The 24,725-nt window shown below is 37.1% G+C and overlaps 1 protein-coding gene across 3 annotated transcripts in view; it reads right to left on the bottom strand.

Moving 5' to 3' along the window:
- The window catches only part of APC (APC regulator of WNT signaling pathway), a 94,007-nt gene that overhangs the window by 25,952 nt on the left and 43,330 nt on the right, over positions 1-24,725 (bottom strand). For all 3 annotated transcript variants that reach the window (XM_030968611.1, XM_030968610.1, XM_030968612.1), the window contains exons 3-7: positions 20,170-20,254; positions 19,054-19,255; positions 13,257-13,365; positions 11,614-11,727; positions 6,358-6,441 (exon numbers count right to left, since the gene is read on the bottom strand). In XM_030968611.1, the coding sequence (XP_030824471.1) occupies positions 6,358-6,441; positions 11,614-11,727; positions 13,257-13,365; positions 19,054-19,255; positions 20,170-20,254 (594 nt within the window). The remainder of the gene's footprint in view (positions 1-6,357; positions 6,442-11,613; positions 11,728-13,256; positions 13,366-19,053; positions 19,256-20,169; positions 20,255-24,725) is intronic.

Raw genomic sequence — 24,725 nt, 5'->3', positions numbered from 1 at the left:
CCTGAGCCTCAAAAATTAAGAGCCTAGACTGAGCGCCTTCAAAAACTGCGAGATGAAAGAGAAGCATTTCCTCTGAGGATTACAGCCCTGCAAGACAAAGGATCTGCTGTGACACACAGCAGCACCATTTTCCACCAGCTGTGCTCACATCCCTATCAGAAATGTAACAGAATTGGAGCAAACAACTGTCTGCTCTGCTGGACACGTGATCCCTGCTTTTACTGGGGACCACGGCCAGCACTGTTCAATTAAGCTTCATGTTCAAAGATGAATAATTTCTGCTTGAACAGAAGGATGTCTCTACTATAAGAATATTTCTAAATGTCAAGGACAAACAGTGCACGAATTACCACTTTGACAGAAAAGAAATTTATACAGCCTGATACTGATCCATCTAAAATTTTGTCAAAATAAATTTAACTGACATGGCAAGCTGGTACAGAGAGGTTTCAGTTCCTTTAGGAAAACAGATTTTTATATATCTACATAAAAACTAAATTGGTCTTCCTGATGCTGGTAGGCATTTAAATGAGCAGTTATGAAATATGTGAAGTATCAAACATCATCTATTAATATGTTTAAAACATTTCAGATTTTCAGAAAGACATGAATAATCCATGGAAATGGCTGAAGTTTGGAGTTGAAAGCAATATTATTTTCTAAGTATTGCTTTTGTTGCCAAGCTTCATTTCACAGACTGAGAGGCTACTACCTAACAGACAACATAATCTTAATTAATTTGTTTAGCCACATATGGTATATGTCATCCAGTTTCTATGTAGCTCTGCAATGTTCTTGAGCTGGAGAGCCTAGGATAGCACAGTCTGCCTCATCTTGCTTTAAGGATTTTTATCTCTGACTTTTAGCAATACTTCTCTTCAATGTACACACCCTGAAACATCTTTGGATACTCTCAGTGATTAAATTCATACAGTATCACTGGCATAAATAACTCGGTTTTTTTCATCTAAGACAGAAGAGGCTCACTTAACATTAAGCGGAATTTCAGAAACCACTAATCAGCATGTGAAGTAATTAATTTAGGGAGAAATTTAAAAGTGTAAATATAGTTTAACTAAATGAATAAGGTATGTAAAAAAAATGCAGGCTATTATACAAACTAGTAATGTGAGGAAATTGGAAACAACTATAGGTTAAAAATTCCTTGATGTTATACCTTCACTTACAGAAAATAAGTAAGCCACAAAGCAAATCTCCAAGTATTTTAGCACACACAGTGTTACTTCTTTCTAAAATCTGATCTAATTTTTCACCCTCTCTGTCACTGTATATAAAATGAAACTGCTACTGATGCTCATACAGTAACTGAAGAAATTCTAGTTCTCAGTACAAGAGTGGGACACTCAGTCAAGATCAGGCCTTGCTTTACATGAGGTGAATCTGGTATAATGCTGAATTCCTGTCTCACAACACACTTCAATCTTGAATAAAATGTAATTATGAGTTTGACAAAATCAAGACAGATTTTTCCAGTCACTAAATGACTGCAAAGCACAAAGAAAGTAGTACTGGACATGCCTAGAGGTGAAAATCTTAATGGTTCATTAGCAGGGCTCTGACCCACTGGGTCACCTGAGGGGGAATACTACTCCTCTTCCAAGAACACTCCTGGGGGTTGGGACAGGGTAGTACAGGGGTGAATCTATTAAATAGTTCTGCTGCATCCACAGCACAGACAGAGAGATATTTCATTCCCTGACAAGAAAAGTTTCTGCTCTCCTTTAACACTTTCTGCTTCTATTAACATACATTTTTTTCTACAAGCTATTTATGAATGAGATGCTTTCCCATTTCCCCTAAGCACTCTCAAGAATATGCCAATACAAAATGTAGTCAACACACAAATTAATTTGCAAGGCAGTTTTTAACAGTTACTAGCAGGGTTTATCTGATTTGAAATGCAAAATGTGCTCACAACGTACAAACCCATTACTGTCACATGAGTTATCAGCTGGACTTGAACATCAAATCTGTGAGTTCTCAGTGAAGACTCCCTACCACTTCAGCCACTGAAGTCATTTGAAGTGAGCTGTTCTCTTCATGCAGACTGGCACAAAGGAGTTTATAACAACACAGGCAGCAGAAAGCAGGTTATTAGTTGAAAATTGAGTATTTATATAAATATGTATTATATTATTATAATGTACAACATGATTAAACACATTTATTTATTACATATGAAAATAGCACATATCCATGCAGATGAATAATGTAAATATATTTTTGTATAGATACAGTATTACTGTAAATGAATTAATATTCATCTGACAGACTGCAAATTAATGGTTAGAAAGGCAATATAACCACTGAAAGTATGCCCCTCCTTCATGGTGCATTTTAACACGGAACACAGGACCTGTGGAAGAAAATACAGAAGCCACCAACCACATCAGCAAAGAACAGCATGTGAACAGCAGCAGGCTCTGTAAACCTCACGTGAGGCACAGCTGCCAGAGAATGGCACACAGGTCCCCTGGGTTAACCTGTTTTGAAGCATGACTTTTGAGGAGGTCTAAGCTGGCTTTGTAACCCCTGCCATTGCTGAATTTTGGCATCGGACCATGAAAGTCAGTTTGACAGAGTTCTCCTGTTTGCTCTTGCAGCAAAATTGTGGGAGACTGCATGTGCTGATTACAGGGATATGGAGCTACTCCTTCCATCAGATTTGCCACAATGTTCTAAGTGCTTCTGAAGTCAGCAAGAATTATCATTATCAGTTATTAATTTCCATGTATTTATTAGTAGAAAATGATAAACTCTAGCTAGCACAGTAGACCTTGACTATTTCTGCTGAGAAACCCAATTACAAATAATTTTACCTAATGCTTTGTCAACCTGAGATGCTGACGCTTATATATCCATTATGAATTGCCATTACTCCATATTAAACACAATAGACATACATGTATAAATAAGAGATATAGGAGAAAATGGAAAATGCAACAAATGAAACTGTAAGAAATAATTTTGCTGTGGTTGATTCGAAGACAGAAGAAAGTCGTGAGAAAAATGATTGAGAATGCTCCTGTCCATCACAGTATAAAACCTGCTGAGCATAATTTCAGGAAGAAAAAAATCCTTTACATTTTATCTATGGCAACACTGCCTAATGGAAGTATTTTCAAGTTACAGATATTATGAAAGAAGGGCTTGTACAACTACTGCCAAAAATTTCCTTTTTCCTTTTAAATAATTTCATATTGTACCCAACAGCTGAAAATTCTTTCTGGACAGGTCCAGAATAATTTTTCTAGAATCATTCATGAGACTTAGCAATTTGCCAAACCTTAAAAATGTGCTAAAATGTGTGTGAGAATTTTCTCTGCTCCTTGATTCCCAAAAGCTGATTTTATGCCGCAGCATTATGTTTGGTCTTACTCTTCAAGATATACCGCACTTGGGTTCCACAGTAACTGGCATCACCACAGGGCCTACTGTATCAGCAGACAAGCTGTGATATTTATTATTGTTGTTACTAGATCTTTATAACAGAAGGAGCACATTAAATTTGGTTACTGGCACCGAAAACCAGGAAATAAACTCTCCAACCAATTTACCAGGTCAGAAAGCCAATATTTCTTTATTACCGGTGCTGAATGCATGGGGAACTCTGCTCAAAGCATGCTCAGTAACAGACTAACAGACCAGGGTATATTCCTGAAACAAATACATATTCATCACATTTCCTGAATACATGCATATATGCTAATTATCTTCATGGAGTTATCTGGATACGGTTCAGACCTTCTGATGAATCTTTTCTCCTTGAGAGTATCTCAAATATGTAATCATGCTATAATGTACTTCTCTTATCATTCTTTGCTGTCACACACAATCCTTGTTCTCAAAACTAATGTATCAGCTAGTACCTAATAATTACTGATATAAGTAAATAAGGAAGCATTAGTTGGACTACAACTTATTAGTCACAGGTGTAGGGAGTTAACACAAGGCTGTGCTAATCTCTAGCATTTGTACTAAGCACTGAATGGTACAAAACTAAGCAGTAACCACAAATACAGGGATCAAACACTATTGTGCTAAGGTTAAAAGAATTTTCCAGCTTTTTCCCACTACTGTATAGACTTCTTCTTTAAAAAATATACTTGTTCAGTATCAGGCACTGGGTAAAAATATAAAAAATGTCTCATGTTTGTATTTTTCAGTTATATGGACTTTGCAGTGTTACTGCACCACCAGACAATTTCAGATCTAGCTGCTCTCTGTAGGAGATGGTCATCACTTGGAAATGACTAAAACACACTGTAAAGTATTAGGTTGTGTCTAGGGACTGCCTCCTTTACCACCATCAGCATGCTGGTAAGTCTCTCCTAAAACATGTAACTACGCAACCAGATATCCACACACTTCCCAGATAAGACACATAATGCAAAAATTTCAATATATCAGACCTTCAGTGTATGAGTCAGCCAAATAATTTGGCAGGAGTGAAAAACTACGACAAAACCTTTTTTCTATAGTTGCATCTCAATGCTGTTTGAGTCTCTGAGCTCAAGTTCACAATACTGCTTCTTTTTTATACCAGAGTAGAAGATAAAAACTCTGACTATATGGGGCAAAAGTATCGGTTGAGAGGCTGGTCAACCAGGCAGTGAGAGCATTACACCAGAAATAACAGGGGACAGAAGGTAGGGCTGGCAAGCAGGAGCCCTGGCTGGTGGGAACACAAGGGCAATGTACACAGCTAAGGTAAGAGCATGTCCTTGAGCACAGGCATGCAAGGAAGAACAACGTGCAGCAGAGCTGCCTTGCTGGGAATGCTCCCAGGCCTGTGCTGGGCAATGGGCACGGCCGGGCGCTGCTCTCTGGCACGTCCCTGCACTGCTGCTCAGGGAGCAAGCAGGAGGGGAGGGACAGGGATGTAGACTGAAAACTGCTGGAATAGCTGGCAATCAGGGGAGTGCAATCAGTAGCATAAAGTACAGCTGGAAGCAAACCTGATCTGCATGATGGGACACGGTGCACCCTCCTCAAGCTGGAGAAGCTGATACAGCACAGGGTTCAGCTGCCTTCCAAAGGGGCCTGGATGGGTGGGTAGAATGGGCTGAGGGGAAGCTCAAGCTGTTCAATAAGGGGAGTACAATGTCCTGCATCTGTGAGGGAACAACCCCAGGCACCAGGACAGGCTGGAGCTGTGCAGCTGGGAAGCACCTGGAGGTCCTGCTGCACCATCCTTTCAAAGGCCTTGTGGCAAAAATTCCAACACTGTCCTCTGCTGCAGTGAGGGGCATATTGCCAGCAGGGCCAGGGAGGCGGCCCTTCCTCTCCACTCAGCATCCAAAGTCCTGTTCAGGCCTGCCCAGCACAATAAAGCTGGATTTATGACTGATTCACTGAAAGAAGTCCTCTGCAGGCTACAGCAGTCCTTAAGGGTCCTGAGCATCTCTCACACACAGAGAGGCTGAGAGAACCGAGACTGTTCAGCTGGAGAAAGACAAGGCTCAGGGAGATCTTGTCAATATATATAAACACCTGGACTGACTGGTATCAATAGCCCAGGCAACTTTAATTTCACACACTACGGTCTGCATCACTTATAAGAATTTATTTCCCCCCAAATCCTGGAACTATGAAACAAGTGGAAAATTTCCATTTACAAAATTGAAAAATATACATCTCCTTTAGTGATCCAAATGATGCTCTGAGCTTTTTCTGCAGTTATTTTGGGTGAAGGAAAGTCATAAAATATTCATGTCAAACACACAATTTAATTTACCAGTACAAGAAATGGAGTTGACATTCTAAGTGAATTTTCACGAGAGCAGTTTTTGCTAATGGCAATTACTGCTATGGACTTTGTAATCTACAGGAAACATCCTGCATTTCTTAATATAGATCCCTGTACGTAAACACTAAAATATACCAGGCTTTTTTTTATAATGAAGTCTGACAGAAACTCTATTCATCCATTTTTTACATCTTATCTCTTTCAAAAGACAAGCAAACCATGAAGGTGCTTATCACAGATTCATAATTACAAAGGCATGTACAACTGATTGTTTTAATTATTTCTAAAACCAGGACTCAGCCTTCATAAGCACATTGCACATTGACATTTTCAGTGAAATTTCAAGCTAAACTTTCAACTTACAGTCCTCATACTACTGCTCCACAGTAGTATGAGGACTAATCCAAGTATTCCATCCTCAGTTCATTAGAAACAGAGCAAGTAACAGTCCAAGAATATTGACTACCTGATTGTGACATCAACAGCTGATGGGAATAATCCTGCCTACCACTTTATTAAAGTATTTTGGGTTTTTTAGAGAAAATACACATCCCACAATAAAAAAAGGTAAGTTATTGCTCACTAACCTCTGCTTCAGCTGCTTGTGATTGCAGGAGCTGACGTATACGAAGAATGTCCTTCTCTATTTGTTGAATTCTGGCCACCCTTGCCTGAAATGAATGGATTTTCACATTTAATTTTATTCAAAAACTCCTTTCACTTACTGTACAGAGTGACAGCATGAAAAGTTCTTGGCAAATACTGCTGACTACAAAAAAACCTTCTTTAGTAGGTACAAGCAGAGGTACTACATGCAGTAATTCATGTGTTCTTTGTAATGAAAACAAGCAAGGGAATAGCTGGGGTTCTAATAACATTGAATACTCATTTGGATGTAATAGGTTGTCACACAGCACACATTTAGGTATTTAAAAATGCTCCCCTTAACTTGCACAATATTCCTGTTTCTGAAACTGACATTTTATGCAGATCTTTGGCAAATTACTTCACTTTCATCTCTAGTATCAGAATTTTACTTGCCTTTTAGTGATCTGAGAGATATTTTTATTTGCAGAGTGTCTTGAAGGTACGAGACCCTGACAGATTTTTATTACATTCAGTTACTATATTGATTTGAGAATTTTGCTTAAGCCCAGCCTTGGATGATTTTCTGCTCCTACAAATCTCAAAGAATTTAACAGACTAAGTGTATATATATATATAAAAAAAAAAACCTACATGCTGCTTCTTTGGTTTATCTGGGATTTTACAGACATATCTGAATCAGTCTTTTACAGGCCTATTGCTACACATTTCCCACTGCAACCATTCTGTGGTAAGAACAGGGAATGTTAAGAGACTCCAAATGTAACAGGATACACGTAACTCCACACAAATTGTAGTGAAGCACAGGATGCATTATCAGTCTGTAAAACAGTCAGTGTATAACCTTGATAATTTAATAAATTCACATTATTTGACTTTAAATGTGGGCAGAAGACCAAATTGATTAAACAGTATTTTTTTGGTGCCATGGATAGATTAATAAAATAGACATATTGTTGAAAAAAGTTCTAATGCCTTTATTTGATTAACATTTACAATGCTATACTAGAAAAGCAATCTAGTAGACACTGCAAAGATCAGCATTATAACCAACCTTATTTGACATGTTTATAATCTGAAAATGGAAACAAGATGAACTTTCAAAGGGTGCTAATGCCAGAAGATGCATGTGCAATAGAAACACAATGCTATCTAGAAAATTTAGAAACACAAAACGTAACCACAAGATATGAATTACTGAAACACACATCAGAAGCAACTGTGGGGAAAACACCATAAGCATCAACATTTAGCAGAGCTAGAAAGCTATAACTTTAAGCTATACATTTGATTTGATTTTGTAAAGCAAAGTATTGGAAAATACATAAAAGCTTCAGGACAGAGGCAAACAGATGATTTATCCCACCCTTTGCTAGTTCAAGAAATTTTTAAGTATTAGAAAGATAATAGAAAAATATTTCTGGGAATATCTATGCATTGGTGACATGATGCATGACTGACAAAATACATCTCTCATTGTCCTTAAGAATTACTTGAATTTTATAGAATTATGGAGCAGTCAGGGTTGGAAGGGACCTTGGAAGGTCATCCACTCCAAACTCCCTGCCAAGGATAGGAACATCTTCAAGTAAATCATGTTGCTGAAAGCCCAGTCTGACCTTGAATGTTTCCAGGGATGGGGCCCCTGCTGCCTCTTGGCAACCTTTTCCAGTGTTTCACCACTCCCACTGTAGAACATTTCTATCTTGTATCTAATCTGAATCAACTCTCCGTTAATTTTAAGCCATTACCTTTTCTCCTATCACTATTCCCTGCTAAGAAGTTTCTAACAGGTGCCCTTTCAAGCACTCAAAAGACACAGGTCTCCCCAAAATTTCCCATTAATCGAGTTTCTTTCTGTGTAACCAGCAATGTAGCCAATAAAGGGCATCAAGAATATCTGAGTATCTTTATATATGCACCTAAACACAGGAAAAAATGTTGTGCAGATGAAAACAATTAACTACTGCATGATTTGCCAAGTATTACTGAGTCCTCCAAAGGGACAAGAATTCTATCCATCCTTTCCAATTTCAGTCCAGAGATTGAAACATCAGATCATACTTCTAGTTAACTTTTTTTCTAGTACAGGGAACCTGGGGAGTTCCACTAACCAGGACTGTACTTTGTGCCAAAACTGCAGAACAGAAAAAAGGGATGCATTTCTTGCCACAAAGGGGTGAAGCCTAATGGCAAATGGGCAAGACAATGGAACAAGCAACAATGCTTTTAACTTTAGAACCTACTTGAGAAATATTACCTTTGATTTCTATTTGTTCATACTACATTCCCATTTATTATTGTATATACTTGTAATTTTTATAAACATAAAATAGTTGCAGAAAGTAACTTTACATTTGAAGTTATACATTATTTGGTTTTCACTGCCCCAGTAACATGTCTAACAAAGCAAAAATAAAATTCCTCCACACTCACTATTTTCTCTCAGTGAGAGAAAAATAATCACTATATAGAAAGTAAAAACAGGGAATAACATTTTGTTTTTAAAATGTTGTCTGCCTTTTTTGTTTGGTTGGGTTTTTTTTCCAAAATAAACATATATAATAGACAAATGCATTAATGGCTTGGTATATATACAAGACCACCATATAAATATAACAGCGATAAAATGTTTAGCTGTGTGAAACTCCAGGATCTAAATTTTCTTGTAACTTTAGTGTTCTGCTGTTTTAGCAGACTTTTAGAGATCTTGGGATAAATTCTTATAAGAATGGTAATTTAACGTAGGATTTTAAGGAACTCTTAACCTCAAAAAAATTAGATCCTTTTTGTTCTGGCTTGCAAAATAAATTGTATATGAACATGAATTCAGTCTTAGAATTGAAGTATTTTAAAATATATCTTACAGAAATTAACTTTGCTTCTACTTATAACTGAATATATTGGCTACTTGCCAACTATTGGTTGCTGCAGTAGCAACCTTTGAACAAATAAAAAAAGTAAAAATAAAACATCGTTAAGAATGCTTTTTTCCTTTTTTTCAAGTAGGCACTACTATATGAAATTACTGGCTTCAGAGAATACTCCCAAGTTTACAAGTTAGCATAAATCATTAAACTAGCTGAAATAAACTGCCAACAACCTTCTTTTTCATCTTTCTGAACAACTGCTGGGCAAGTACTTGTGAACAATCTTGATAGAAGACATCAACAGTCAATTGCTGTGAGTTAAGTTGCTTCAGAAGGAAACAAAGCCCAATCATGCCACACTAAAAATGGGAGAAAGCCATTGTTTCAAGGCTCACGAGAAAGGGCAGCCACGAGAAAAGTGCAGTGACTACTTGGGCAACTGCAGGTTTCCAGCTCCCTCACAGAATAATCTCTGAGACTCTCAGTTCAGAGATGTCTGCAATGGCAGCCTTTATGTAGCTGAAATATTCCCTCTCTTCAGCCTACATTTTGCATGGTATTATATACCCCTATCAATTTGGGTGGAAAGAAAATATGGAGCGGAAAGGAAATGGTAAAACTCCTAAGTTGAATATCCTTGCCAAATACAGAAGCTTCATTTTGCAAATTTAAAGATCACAGTGAAATAATGCAGAAACTGCTCTTATGTATTTGTACATCAGTGAGCTTCTACACATTTTTGGTACTGGTCCTTGGCAGAATGAAACCAAGGGGAATTACCAGTTAAATTCACAAGAAGCACATTAAAAGTAGTTACTTTGTATTCAATAATTATATATAATCACAATAGGCATGTAATTTCTGCAAGTATGTAAGTGTTACACGCATACAGAGAGAGAGTGAAACAGCTGTGATAGACCCCATGTCAAACACTAATTCAGAAACCCATAAAATGTTTCAACATCATCTTGGCAGCATTCTTCCCCCCACCAAATTTAAAATCCCCAACAACCAGGGAAGAAGCAAATGCATGGTCAGTTTGATTACTTCCATATAGTGTTAAAACTACAGCCAAGTTGTGTGTCTGAATAATTTCTTTTGATCTCTGCCTGAGTGCATTTAGAATGCTGCCAGCAGCCTAGCCTGTTTAGCTTATTTCTATTTAGCTTAATTCACCTTCCTCTCACTCAAGCCTGTTAGCAGCAGCAGAAGTTTCCCAGGAGTTTTGCTGTGCAGGACCTTCACCCGGGACAGGCTGACACAAAGTGCACAGCTGAAACTGTGGAGGGCATCACCCCTGCTGATAAACCTCGGTAACTGCCCTACAGCTCCCAGATCAGAGCCAGCGACTCCTCAAACACACAGAACCTGTGCCTGCCTGAGAACATCAGCACAGACAAATCCCTGCACAGCTGCAGGGTATCTCTTTGGCTAAATACTTTCAACTGTAGGAATTTTTTGAGAAGTCCTACTAGATTACGCACTTTAAAGTTTAAAGCAACTATTCTGATTACCTCTTGCAATCAGAACAGCTGCTTTACCTTAAATGTAAAACCAAATTAGAAATGTTTCTCATGTAGCAAAATTTTGTGTTGAGTCAACCTAGCGAGGGAGATAAAGCCTAAGAAGACTTTATACTGAAAATACTGATTATCGTCATTCACCAAAAAAACCCCAAATCTTACTAAGTTGGTTATTTAATACATATATTATCTAGAAATAAATGCTAATAAATAATTCAAATTGTTTTCCTACTATGGAGGATTCTTTTTTATAACCAGCAACCAAATGATTATTTAATTTATGATTTGCACATGACTGCATTCTAATTTATACTTCCAAATGGGTGGGCCATGTGGTTAGATATGTACATATCCTCATTATGAATGCAAAACAACTCCTGGTGAGAGCAAACAACTTCCAGATATGTATGTGAATTACATTTTACTTGAACATCTTGTGATACATCTTTTCTGGCTAAGGAAAATGAAGAACAGTAGCTGGATTTTATTCTAGACTTAGAAGCATGAAGAAACCCAGCAAAAAGATGCAAAATTAAGCAGTTGCAAATACATTGGCTTTTCTAAAGCTAAAATGGTAGTATATTGTAAGGAAATTATCATTAAAAAGTATTTTCTCTAGGATAAATTGTCTACATCTGCTGAATAAACAGGATTATTTACAACACGCAGAGGAGGGTACTTTTTGCCAAGTAATTATTTCCTTCATCCTGATTCCTATTTGTATATTTGAAAGGCTAACTAAGTGCTGTGTTTACACACAGTTTAAAGGTACGATTACCAATAATTTAATAAATATGCAGGAAAACCTTTTCCCTTGCTATTAATGGTGAAAGACAAACCCTACCTGTGCTCGCTTCTCCATGTCCTGACAAGTGCCCAGTTGTTCCTCCATTGCAGCTCTGATTTGCCTGGCTTCGTACTCCAGCTGCCTTCTAGTCATATCTGTTTGCAAGGAGAACTGAAACAAGAGTACAGGGAAGGCATTTTAGCAAATAACATTGATGCAACCAATGTATTTCTCAGAACGAAAGGCAGAACTATTACTTTTCTACAACAAATTTCATAAACAAACAAAACATAGTAATACATTCTTAAAACATGACTACATTATGAAAAGCAAATACACAACAATGTTCAACCAGCAGACTATACCTGAGTTTTGTCAAATGACAAAATATAATAAATAAGCATTGAGAAAATATAATTGCTTACAGGAACATCTGGCTGCTACCAACAAAATTGTGATGTGTGCCATCTGAATTGGCATTTTAAAAAAATATTCAGATGTATTAAGCTACTTTACATAGTGTTGGTATTCATACTGCTGCTATCTACATTATTTCTAACTACCCTGTGAAAAGAGCACAAGTGTTAAACCCAAGAGCAGCAATACAGCCTAAGGGACTTTTGAACTAAAAGAAATTTCAAGGCAGGACCAAAGCTCTTCACTGGCTTTGGACAATTACTCAGTCTGTAAATAAATGAGTTTCCAAGAGCCGTCCTTCCAGAAGACTTCACCAAGGTCTATTCAGAAAGTCTAAACAAGACAATCATCTGCAAGGACCAAATGGGACCTGCCACTTTGCTGTGTCTGGCCTAAGTAGTAATGGATATAAATTGCCACAAAAGACCTTTAGGGTAGATGTTAAGTAATGCATTCTAATCCTAAGAGCAGCTAAGTGAATTCATTATCTATGGAACAGAGGAGACAAAAACCTACAACAGAGTGACACAGAAACAGCTGACAGTGCTTTGAGAATGGGCTGCAGTTCCTCAAAATCTTTTTCAAGCTTTCTCCCTTGGTTCTGGTTCTCTGCTAAGCTCAGCCATGACTCAGTGTTACTTCTGCCCACTGAAGAAGTGTTTCTGCTGTTTCCATTTCCAAAAGGCTGACTGATCCTTCATCAGGTGCGATTCTCTCAACCACACCTTCCCAACTCTAAGTGTGAAGGATGCTCTGCAGATAGATGCATGTTGCTGACATCTAACAGGAAATCCTGCATTATGTGGGATATCAGACATCTTTATTATCCCAGAAAATGTGACTTGACTATAAATAGTTTGGCGGTGCCAAGGTAAAAGCTTACAGCAAACACCTGCATAGGTTATAGAATCACTTTACTGATTGTTATAAAAAAACAGCTCTTGTGTACACTGTCATATGCTAATATTATTCTCAAAACTAGAAAAATCCACCAAATAAAAGAACAGGGGAGAAGAGAGTTAAGGAAGTGTACTGACATGCAATTAATTTGTCACAATGACTTCTTAACGTTCCTCTCTTTTCACTGACATTTATACTGACATCTATGAATTTTGATGTGTAAAATTCTATATGAAATGCATTACTTAGGCTAAGTTATCATGGCGTACTGAATGAAAAAAAATTTGGAACTAAAGTGATAGTAGAGAATGCCACCAAATTAATAAAATACAGACAGCATCTAAACAGAGACACAACTCACCAAGCACTCTGAAGGTACTTACATTTTCAGTAAGGGGGAGACTATCAATTCTTTTAGTCAGGTTCTGAAGCTGGGCATAATACCAGTCCTTTTCTTTCTCTTCCTTCTCAAGCTCCGCAAGCAGCAGAGATCTATTAAAAGCAGAAGGAGGAAGTTTCTCACCATTAACACCTCATTTCCATGTGGACGTTTGAAGAAGGCACTAAGAAGACATTTGAGCTCAGTTCCCTGGCCCTGGCTAATCAACCTATCCACTCCTCTGTGCTAAGCATTTCAGGTCGTCATCTATGAGAGAGAAAAATACACATATTTCTCCAAAAAACACACTTCAAAATCCAAAGCTAAGAGACATTTTGTGAAAGCAAAACCAGTTATTAGTGGTGTGTTAACCTGTACCCTGCTTCTTTCAAAAATATATTTTGTATAGTGCAAACATTTAAGAAAAGGTCTGTCAAAGAAACATGTACAACCCTCAATCCCGAATTACTGAATAGAGAATCTTCACCTTTGTACTGTCCTTTTACTCATTTTGTCACCCATAGCAAAACTATGGGTAAAGCACACAAAACAAGCCATTTCTGTGTGTGTCTAAAATATTTTAAACCAGTATTGTCCAGCAAATGTTACAGACAAGATACGTTTACAGCTGTTAGAAACTTTATTTTAAATGGGTATGATAAGCACACTGCATGCCTCAGTAATAACTGGGAAAGACAAAATGAGTAACATATGCAGACTACCAGGGAAAAAAAATTATTAAAAATTTCACATGCTACTTTATCAATCCTTCATGAACCGAATTTTATATAATTCTAAATCTTATGAATATAGTAAAATAATGCTCATGTCTACAATACTCCTCAAAATATATACTAAAATTTTTAGCAAAATCTGTCTAGTAGGAATAAACAGAAAAGCCACTCTTTTCAAAATACAAGTTTATTATTTTCTTTCTAATGTTTTCTGTGAGTACTGTTCTTCCTTCTGATGTTTTAATATTGCTCACTAGCAGAAATTACAAAAATCAACACTTAGCCAGAAGACAGAAAGTTGAATACAAGTTTGCCCAGTATTATTTCCCATCCCTTAACTTTTGCATCCCTCTCTGGCTGTGGCAGTTCTGAGCAAAAGCATATGAACCTTTATAAAGCACACAAATACATTATAAATAATTACTGTAAGTCATTAAGGAACAATTACACAGCATACAACAAAAGTACAAATTTCCCCTGACTATTTTGATAATGCATCACAGACATTATTTGAGATGGTAATCCATCTTCAACACAAAACGAAGACGAAAGAATTTTAAAATTTGTATTTAAAAGAATCTGTTTGACTTATTTCCTGCTTTAATATTTCAAGCTAATTTTGATGATTTAACATTTATTCCATATCCTATACAAGTGGCTTGGCCTGTCTGCAAATGGAAAATTAAATGAGAGGATCCCCTTCAATGGGAGACTACAAAACTACACACATTTAAGAGTACTAAATGTTTGTAAACATGAACAAAATTACATAAATTTCCAGACTTGTTGAAACAGTTTTGTTTTAAGGCTGCCAAGGTTTACAATAAAAACGATTGAAAAGAAGTAACAAACAATTACCATAATTTGGCAGGTAACTGGAGCAGTATCACAGGACACCCATAGTTCTTCAGTCACAAGGATGTGGCTGGCAGAAATTCCTAAAGTCCTTTAGACAGACTGAAGGTATAACTAACTAATAGATGGTGTTTGGGAAAAGCTCGTTGAGAAAGCTTTTTTTGCCTCCCACCTGCTCATTCTCTTGCCACACAGCCCTAGTGCCTAATCTCTGGACAGAGTGGAATTCTGCATAGTTTCCCCTTTTACCACCTTGAGTGCCCAGGCACCAGTTGTGTCCAGGCTGTGAAATAAAATTTGCAAAAGCACAATTAATGCAATCCTTATAAAAAGTATTTTTACTTTTGAGGACTTGCAAATGTGAAAGGACTGACTAATTCTGCCTCTGGATGTCAAAGAACTGGTAGCAGAAACCGGAGGGATTACTTTCAGCTAAGTAAACAGGTGATTAAGTTCCTCTTATGAAATGTAGGGTATTCAGTATGTGAGACAGTGTGTCATTCAATCTGTTTTGACATGCACAATGGATGCTGGAAGCAAGAAAACAACTTAGGAACCATCAGTGCTGCAAAAATAACATAATGCGTGACCCAAGGGCGACTTGTTTAATTTAATATTGTCATTTTGTCTTCTGAAGTGATGCTTCATTTATACATTTGGGATTACTAGTTTGGTATCACTGCTCCGTAAGAACGCAGGTTTAACAGTCTTTAAGTTCTCTCAGCACAGAACCTGAAAGGTTGCTACAACTACAGCAGGTTGCACTTCAGTTTCCTTGAAAATAAGCAGCAATAAGCAGCAGTTCTCTGTAGATGTGTCTGATAAGCTGTTCCCCATGCTGAACACTACTCTAGCCAGAAGTACAGCTGTTTCTCAGCCTCCTGGAGCTTCTCAGGGTTAGAAGAGGATTTTAAGTGGAAGAGCTGCTACTGGTAATGAAAAACAAGATGGAAAAAACCACTGCAGTTATTCCATTTTTTTTATACCCCCCAAGATGTGTATATTAGGACTTTTACTTTTTTCATCAGCGAAAACGCTGTTCTGCATCATACCCTGTCAAGCTCACGGAGAATTCAGCAAAGCAAATGGAGGAAGCTTTTGGAACTTGACACTATTTTTATGAGTTAACAAAAAGTTTTCAATTTGAGTTGTTGTTCTGAAGGGCGGGTTTTTCAAACACTTCTCATGTGGCACTTCTGAAGCTCCCAACAACAGAGGAAGCTGAATGAATGCAGAAAACTCTTGACTCCTTTTGCAAGTATTTTCTCCATAATTATGTCAATATTATTCCTGGCTAAAAGGGAGATGAGAAACAAACTATATGCTACTCTACTTGCATTACATAAATTACAACTATAATTAATACTTTCACTTCAATTGGTGGGAGATAAAATAAAATCTTGAAAAGCATTGCTGATGCTGTAAAGTTTGAGGTAAATTTTACCAACCAGCCAAAAGACAGAAAATGCTCCAAATCAACATTAAAGAAATAAAAAAGGAAATGGCATAAACCAGAAGGAATAAAGAAGGCATACAAACGTTTTCATATAAAATATAAAAAAATATTTTAAATTTCACAGAAGACTGTCATCTTTAGTGGCCAATTACAGAATTTAAAAAGGTGAGATTATTAAATTTGCTAAATTGCCAAGGGCGAACACAAAAATTAACCTGCAGTGTACTCTGAAAAGTTTTGTTGTTGATATGATGCTCTTACCAAGTATTCCTGGAAATAGCCAGAGAAAGCAAGAGATATTTCATTATCAGAGTATTCTAAACTGGCAATTTAAAAGCACAGTGCTGCCACTGCCCGTTTTTCTATTGTTTTGGTTTTTTCTCTTTGTTTTTTTAAACTTTAGAATTAGAGGAGAGCCAAGCAAATGAGATATGTGCCAATAATTGAATCTTTATTCTGGCAGGTGAATCAGTTGATAAAATGTCTTCCTCTCAGAAGTTCACCTTCAGTCAAGTGTGGTGGGTTGACCCTGACTGGATGCCAGGTGCCCACTGAATTGGTGTAAATATTTAAATACATCATTTAGTCCTCCCACAAACACTGTTGCCCATAAATAGCATATATTGTGCCAGCCTGTTAAAATACTGAATGGAAATGGTCTCCTGCTGCGTATGTCTGGAAAGTGTTATTTTATTCTAAATTATTTTAGTCTTGTCAAGTTCAACAAGTTCTTGAAAGTCTGTTTAAGCGCAAAAATCCAAACTTGATTAGCAAATATATACATTTAGATACACAGAAATTTAGTAAATATGTCAAACAAGTTCATACACAAAACACGGGAAAAGAAGCGCTTAATTTTAGAAACGGTAGTGATTTTAGATGCACAGTCCTATACCCTCCCCCCACCCCAAGATTTGATTCATTTGGCTACCCAGGATTCTTACCAATGCCCTACATGCTTCCACATGTACCCTGAAACAGCTTATAGAACAGAGCAGTTTTGGATTATCCATCATTTCACTAATAATGAAGCCAGATGTGATCTGGCCATGCCTCCATACATCCATCTTCTCCACAGCACAAATATTTACCCCATCAGCTACGACAGTAACAGTGTCTAAGCTACTCTGAAATTAAAACATCCTCATCCTTTTTCTCCAGTGTTATTTGGAACACAGACTGGTTCACTGCCTAAGTTGTCTTCACTGCCAAGAAAAATGTCCTAAAAACTGTTACCTCAGAATCCACCATGATGGGGAAGGATCATAGATCATAAATCAGAGGTGCTAATCACCTTAAAGAACTCTGGCTGCTAAAAATGCATGCTGCTTGTTCCAAGTGAGCAGGAGTTCACTGGAACCACACTGGAAGTTCCAACTGTGTTTAAAGATTGTAGCATCATCCATAGCAAAACACAGCACTGGAAGAATATAAACAAATGCACAGTTTGTTAAGACAGTAAATAACAGACACATCAGACTCTTGAAGACTGAGATGAACAAGTAGATAGTTTCCCAAATTCCTAGATATTCTTATACAGCTCCTCAGGAAACTACGTTTTATGCAACAGAACAAGTATCATTAGTGGTGGTCCTGGCTAGGAGAAACTAAAAAACAGAGTGGCTGCTAGAACAGGCTCAGTATGGACCCATGGGAAGTTACTTTCATTCTGCTGATAGGACAAAAAAAAAAACCAGGGACCTAGATCTTGGAAGAAAAGCATCGTCCTTTCAGGTCTTAGCTGCAAAAATTTTGCTGATCTTCAGAGACAATCCTTTAGAGGAGGGGTTTCTAGAGGGCTACCCACAAAGCACTTGTTACCCACAAAGCTTTTTCTATTACAACTTCAAATTGGATTTTTTTGCTTTTTAATGTATACTAGGCATAAAAATACTATGTTCCAGTTTATTTGGTTTTGCAGCCCACAGCTTGATATCCCATCCATTAAGTAGGACAAAATCTTTAGGAAATCTTGTCTTGCAGATGGGCTTCTGAAAACATCTGGTATTTCAGTCAGATTCATTTTAAGAAATAAAGATGACTTCAGTGGAAACAGCTGCACATCTCTTACTTTGCCTTTCCTTTGTGACTGATAAAGTGCTACAATTCTGTATTATGACCTGAAAGTATGTTCTTCCTATAAATGGGTACCACTGCCTTTGAAGAAAAGAAATTCCATGACTTTATCAATACAAAATGTCTGATGGGAACAACACCTTGAAGATCAGAACACATATTTTGTTCAGCTGATATATCTGCTGAGAGAGTAAAGTCACTAGGTAAATGTCTGCTAATAGTAAATAATTGATAAACCAGTTATGGTACTTAATAACCATTTGCAAAAGAGAGAAAACTATTTCACCATCATATCGTTACAGCTTCAGCATTTATCAACAGTGGTGAGGAGATATGGAGGTGGTTAGAACGCTCCACCCTCACTATTTAAACATATTTCAGATAGTGACAACCTGCTTATCAAAATTAAAAAAAACCTTCAGCAAACAAAGAGTAACAATGAAATGCACAAATGAAGAAACAGTAGAAACTGAATATTTCATGATTTTAAAAATATTTTTCTGCATGTGCATCTAAATAAAAGGCAGATTCCTGGTTTCTTACCTGTCAAGGTAAATAACAGGTAAATACACCACTGATCAAAACCATATTCATGATAGCTAAATACTAGGTGTGTCAGTAAACTTCCACATTAAAATGAGAAGTCAATCCATACTGGAGGAATAAACAAATAAATTTACCTCTCTTTTTCTAGCTCTTCTAAGTAACCAGTGCTTTCTCTGCTTCCATTCATAAAGCCTCTTCTTGGAAATGACCCCATGGGGACTGGACTGCACTCCCCTGAGCGGCTCGACACGGACCCTTCCCGGCTCCCATACGAACGCGCCGACATCTTTGGCCTTAACTTCACCCCAGCGAAGCTGGTGCTTTCCAAATTCAGTTCTGGATAATAAACAGCAAACATTTTTCAGAGCTGAAGGTTCAGTAGCACAAACTCAAAAGATTGTTTCTATCTTAATTTCTTGCTTTCTGAACAAATCCATGTGGTTTTTTATAACAGCATCTTGCACAGAAATGCAGCAAAAATAATGTAAACAAAACCAATGGATATAGTGGACTTGGAGAACAGCAGTTATCTGAGTAGATGGCCAAACTACAATCCTGGCAATCAGAACAGTATCCTACAAAAGCCTGCCTGCCTCCTTCCCAGAGGACTTAAGAAATGGGCAGAGTTTTGCATAAACATCATGTGAATTACCTTGTGGCCCACTTCCTAACAATTTCTTTTCCAGAGATCCTGAAAAACGTTTCACCATCTCGTAACAGATGAATACCCTGTTCATCACAGGGGTCTCAGATATCCCTTTGAAATTTCTGGGTCAGAGGCAGGGATGATGGATGTATACAGGGAGTTAGTGGTATAGGCTTGCTGGCACTTCCCATACAACGGGATATACACATTCCAGCACGTGCTATAGGGAAGGGGCCATAAATTTGCAGAATAACAGAAACAATTCCAGTAACATGACATGGAGAGGGCAGGATATATAAACAAATATAGAAAATTAGTGGAAATGCACCAACATTAACTTTTTTTTATGAAGAAACAAATGTGAGTTACATCAAATGCAATTAATATGAAATTCTAGAGTTAAGTAGCAAAAGTACAAATGGAGACTTTTTTTTTCCTGAGGATGTGTCTTAAAATGTTAGCAAAAATATTTAGGCACTGAGACTAAGCCTAATTATCAAGGTCAGCACTGAAAAGAAGATAAAAATGACTTTGAAAATTTTATCCCAAACTATAAACAATGGACAAAGAAATTAACCTACTGAAAACATAATTCTAGATTTACCTTTAAGTCGTTCCAGTAAGTCAATTTGTCCAGAAGATGCCATTGTCTCATCTTCAATACTTCCTTGTAGCTGTTTCAGTACCTCCTATAAGAAATCAAGCTTAATTAGGAAATCATTACAATAGTAACACACAAGGTAAATACATCCTATCCTACCCTAAAGTGCACACTCATGTAACAGCTGCTGAGACACTGATGTAAATTATGTTTCATGTGAGCAGTGATCAAGTGTCATAATTTTAATTGCCATCAGATATATTCTACAATGTTTACCCCAGCACTGTCATGATGTTAATTGTATCTTGCATAAATCTATCTGGCAGTTCAATCTACTGGATTATTTGGAAATTCTTCTCAAAGGGAATACCAGTTATTTTGAATTAAGAGATGGAGAAATATAAGCACAGAGAAATCAGTCAGTCTTGTAAAAATAAATTCTAGATATGTAACTAACAGAAAAGTATCTTGACTAGAAGCAATCCCCAGGATTTGTTTTCTTTGAGGCCCTAGCACCACTGTAAACCCACAAGATGACTCATGTTATTCTTACCAGAAACGCTACCATTTCCATGCCTGCAAGCAAAAGATTTAGGTTTCCTTCATGGCACCTATTATTTGTATTATTACTACTTCTATTTCAACCACCATCAGGCCCACCAGAAAGAGATATAGACTCCTTCATGCAGTTGAAGCTTCAAATCCAAGAATACTGCCATGTGCTGTGTATGCTAAAATTATACATCTGAAGGAACATAGTTCTGATGTACAAAAAAATCATAGCCAACAATGACTATTAACTAAAGGGGCCTGAAAGCCCCCAGGTCCCAAATGCTCAGTGGCCTAAATTCATGTAGAAAATTAAATGCAAGTTAGTGAAAGTCTTTTCAATATCATCATGACAAATGTATCAATAGAAAGAACAAATAAAAAAGACTAGCTACAAGGCAAAAAGCCCTTATTGGAATTTAAAGTACCATTTTTCATACTGTGCCACAGAAAATATTTTTAGAAGCACCAACAGTCAGGAGATGAAACCAATTCTGAATAATGGAAGGTATTCTGTAGTTTTCATACATAGACCCTGTACACAGGATTCTACTTTTGTTTAGATCTGAAAACTAATGAATTCTAGACAATTTAAAAATATGTCCATACCAAAGTTTTGCTCTTTTAAGAGTCTAGCATACCTTACTGTCAATATTAGTGGGTTTTGCAACTTACACAAAAGGTACCTTTTAAATGCATTTTTCTCTTTTCAAGAGGAAAAAAAAACATATACAAAAAGGCATCAATGAAAAGTCAAGATTTTTTAAAGCAGTGCAGCAATGAGCTTTTCTGTATTCCAAGTGTTGTTACTTGTAACTAAAAAAAAAAATGAGGAGAGTAAAAGGATTTTGATTACAGAACTATGCAGTTCTGGGGAAATAATCTCAAGCCCTAGACTCAGATAAATGGTAGCAGCCCGGGCGCTGCAGCCTCTGCCATGCTGCTCTGGGAGGAAGAATTCTGGAGTACAGACATCCAAATTTCCAGTTTACTGATGGAGTCAAGACGTTTGTCCACAGTCATGTCTTAGTTTGGACCAGTTTGATGCCAGACTTCCATCCTCCCACACCAGCTGTACCTGGATTCCATTGCAGATATCTTGGAGCATGAACCAAATTCCTTTTGGATCAAGTCAAGCCAGCAGTTACACCCAGGAGTGCTGATGGGCATTTACTCCATGGGACCAGGCTGAAGCTAGTCCAGACAAAATACTCTGAACCATAGATTGATTGTGTGCTGGGTCCTCAAGGCAATTCACCTACAGAGCTGCTCCTACTGCACTGTCTGTTAATGTCAGCTTTGCCTTTAGGATCAAGCCTGGGATGATAAAATCCGCACTCTTGGAAAGACATCCTCCCTGTGCTCGTGCTTATAAGTATGTTCAAGGGCACCCTCATCAGCCATATGGCCCAGCCACCTCTATACATAACATCTGCCCTGTCAGCAAAGGCAGGCAAACAACTGATGTGGTGTTTTTCAAAGAAGGGTTCCTGCACTGTGTGATGCAAGAGCAGATCTGCAGACAGCAGTCTTGGCTTAAAGTCTAAAGGGCTGTATGGATACATGGAGTGGTCTTGAGAGAGTTTTGCATTCTTGTTGAAAACCTGTCAACTCAGATAAATATAGAAATAACTAACGGATCATTTTTCTCTGAAAACAGCACTGTTTTACAAGGGAGAAACCTAAAATCCCACATCTCCTTCCATTCCCTTTTTAGAAGCTTCTCTCTCACATGTGTGGCACATCTGCTGTTTCAGCATGTTCAGGATACTTCCCTATGTAATAAGTCTTCCTGTTCTAAGAGCCAATATGAGAAGGTAAATGGAACTACCATCAGCTTTTCCTGCCCTACCAAATTACATGACTGAGGTGTTCAGGCAGCAAGGGACTGCTCTTTTCTAAATACTGGCAACAATTAAACACTAGCACATGGATCACCTTGTTCATATTTTATGTTTCAATTCAATACTTTAAGTTTTAACTTTTTGTATAATTCCCTTTTTCCTCCAACAGCACATGCATTTTTCTCAAGTTAGCTTTTCTATATTTTTCTACGTTTCTTTTCCACAGTGCTATTGCTAAGGTGACAATGCCATTACGAGGCTGTGACATCAACTTTAAACTCCATCACAGTACACTTCAGAATCTAAGCTGACCGCTCAATAGGCAGTTAAATAAAGAAGACAAAGTGTAGAGCAGGAGATGCAGCCCCTGGGCCAGGTACTGGTAGAAAATGAGGCTGTGTGCTAAAATGACAAGTCAGGGAATTTGTGCTTTTACTTGAACAAGGAACAGAGACATTTTCTGCAATAATCCTTCTGGAGGAAACATGGCAAGTTACCTGTTACTGTGCTAATGAAAATTTTTATTGATTCACTATTTATAATCTAGGATTCAACACTAATGCTGTTTACATGCACATAGTGCTTTGAAATAGTATTTTTTCATGATAATTTTATATTAAATTTGATATCATGTTTGCTAAAGCATAAAATAGTCTCCAAGGTTCAATTAGTTATCTGTTTAATTATGCAAAGTTCAGTAAGTATTTTAGTAGTGGTTTACAGCATTATTCTAAGCAAACTCTTTACTGACTTAGCAGTGACTTACTGAAAATATATGCAAATGTAAATCTGTAAGAAAAGGCTGCAAGGTTTTTTCTGTTCTTTTAAAGAATGCAAGTCAAATTATTTTAATGGTCACTTAAGTATAACCTAGTTTATCTTGTTCTGTGCAGAAGTACAAAAGAATGTTTTTGGAAATGGAGCAGGCCCTGTGACTCATCATCATTTAAAAGGGTTTCTGTCTTCACAGTCTCTGGACTGTGAAGTACTGAAACATTGTCTATTTTTTGTCTGGTTGGGTGGGTTTTTTTGTTTGGACTCTGTGAATATAATCCTGATGTAAAACCCACTTTATGAATAATTAAATAAAAGAGATCAGATCTGTCAGCATGTAACTGCACAACTATGGTAAATAAAAGCACCTTAACTAACAACAGATGCACCCAGCTAAGTGGTAAGGGTTCTTGTAAATAACACGGTTTAAAGGCTGTGAATTTACTCAAGCTGCTAGTAAGGAAAGAGGAATAATGCTTATAATGGCTGATTTAAAATCCCAAGGAGTTAAGATCTAAAGTGTATTCAGTTTTTGGGAACTTCAAGTAAAAATATTAATACCTAGGACTATTTCAAAATATAGTATATGTAAAAATACATTTTGATGACAATTTAGATAAGTTTGGTCTTCTGTAAGCACTATTCTCTCCCCCCCACCCCTTAAACATTAAGCTCTATTACTTGTATTCACTTTTGTCAGCTATCTGTCAGCTATTCACTGAATGACAAAATCTATGAAAATCACAATGAAAATTAAATTTATGAAACTCCTGGATGCAGCACACCAGATATATTCACAGGCCAGTTATGTTGGTTACCACTGTATTTACAACATTTGAGTATAAAACCAGGTTTAATCACACAAACACAGAAAGTGTTCACAATTTCAGAGAGCAATCCAACATCTATTAGCAGCATACAGGATGGGAATAAACATAATAATGAATAAAAAATCATGGTTAACCAAATCAGCATCATTTTTAAATTACAGTATTTCTGACAGCATTGTTATGCATATTTTAAACCTGGTATGCTGAAAATGTAACATAAAATTTCTAAATTGAAAGTAGTTTTTGACCTCTAATGGAGCTGAGGGTTGTTTCAATTACTATTTAGAAGTGCAGAAAAAATAACATGTACTAAAAGAATATCACTCAAATTCCACAAAACCATTAAATGTCAGAACCATGGTAGGGGGGTAGACATCAGAATACCTTTTTTTTTAGAGGTAGTAGAAATTTAAGTTCAAGGTCTTACATGACCTGTCATAACTATGTGAACTTGACAGTGCATTAATTCTGTCACATATGGTAGAACATTCAGAGGGGCTGAGGGAGTGCTTGGAAGGAGCTCCTTGCTCCTACACTTTTTGGTGAATTGTGCTGCTGCTTA

This window comes from Camarhynchus parvulus, chromosome Z, assembly GCF_901933205.1.
Source record: "Camarhynchus parvulus chromosome Z, STF_HiC, whole genome shotgun sequence".
Classification (NCBI taxonomy): domain Eukaryota; kingdom Metazoa; phylum Chordata; class Aves; order Passeriformes; family Thraupidae; genus Camarhynchus; species Camarhynchus parvulus.
This window is presented reverse-complemented; position numbering and strand designations above follow the sequence as displayed.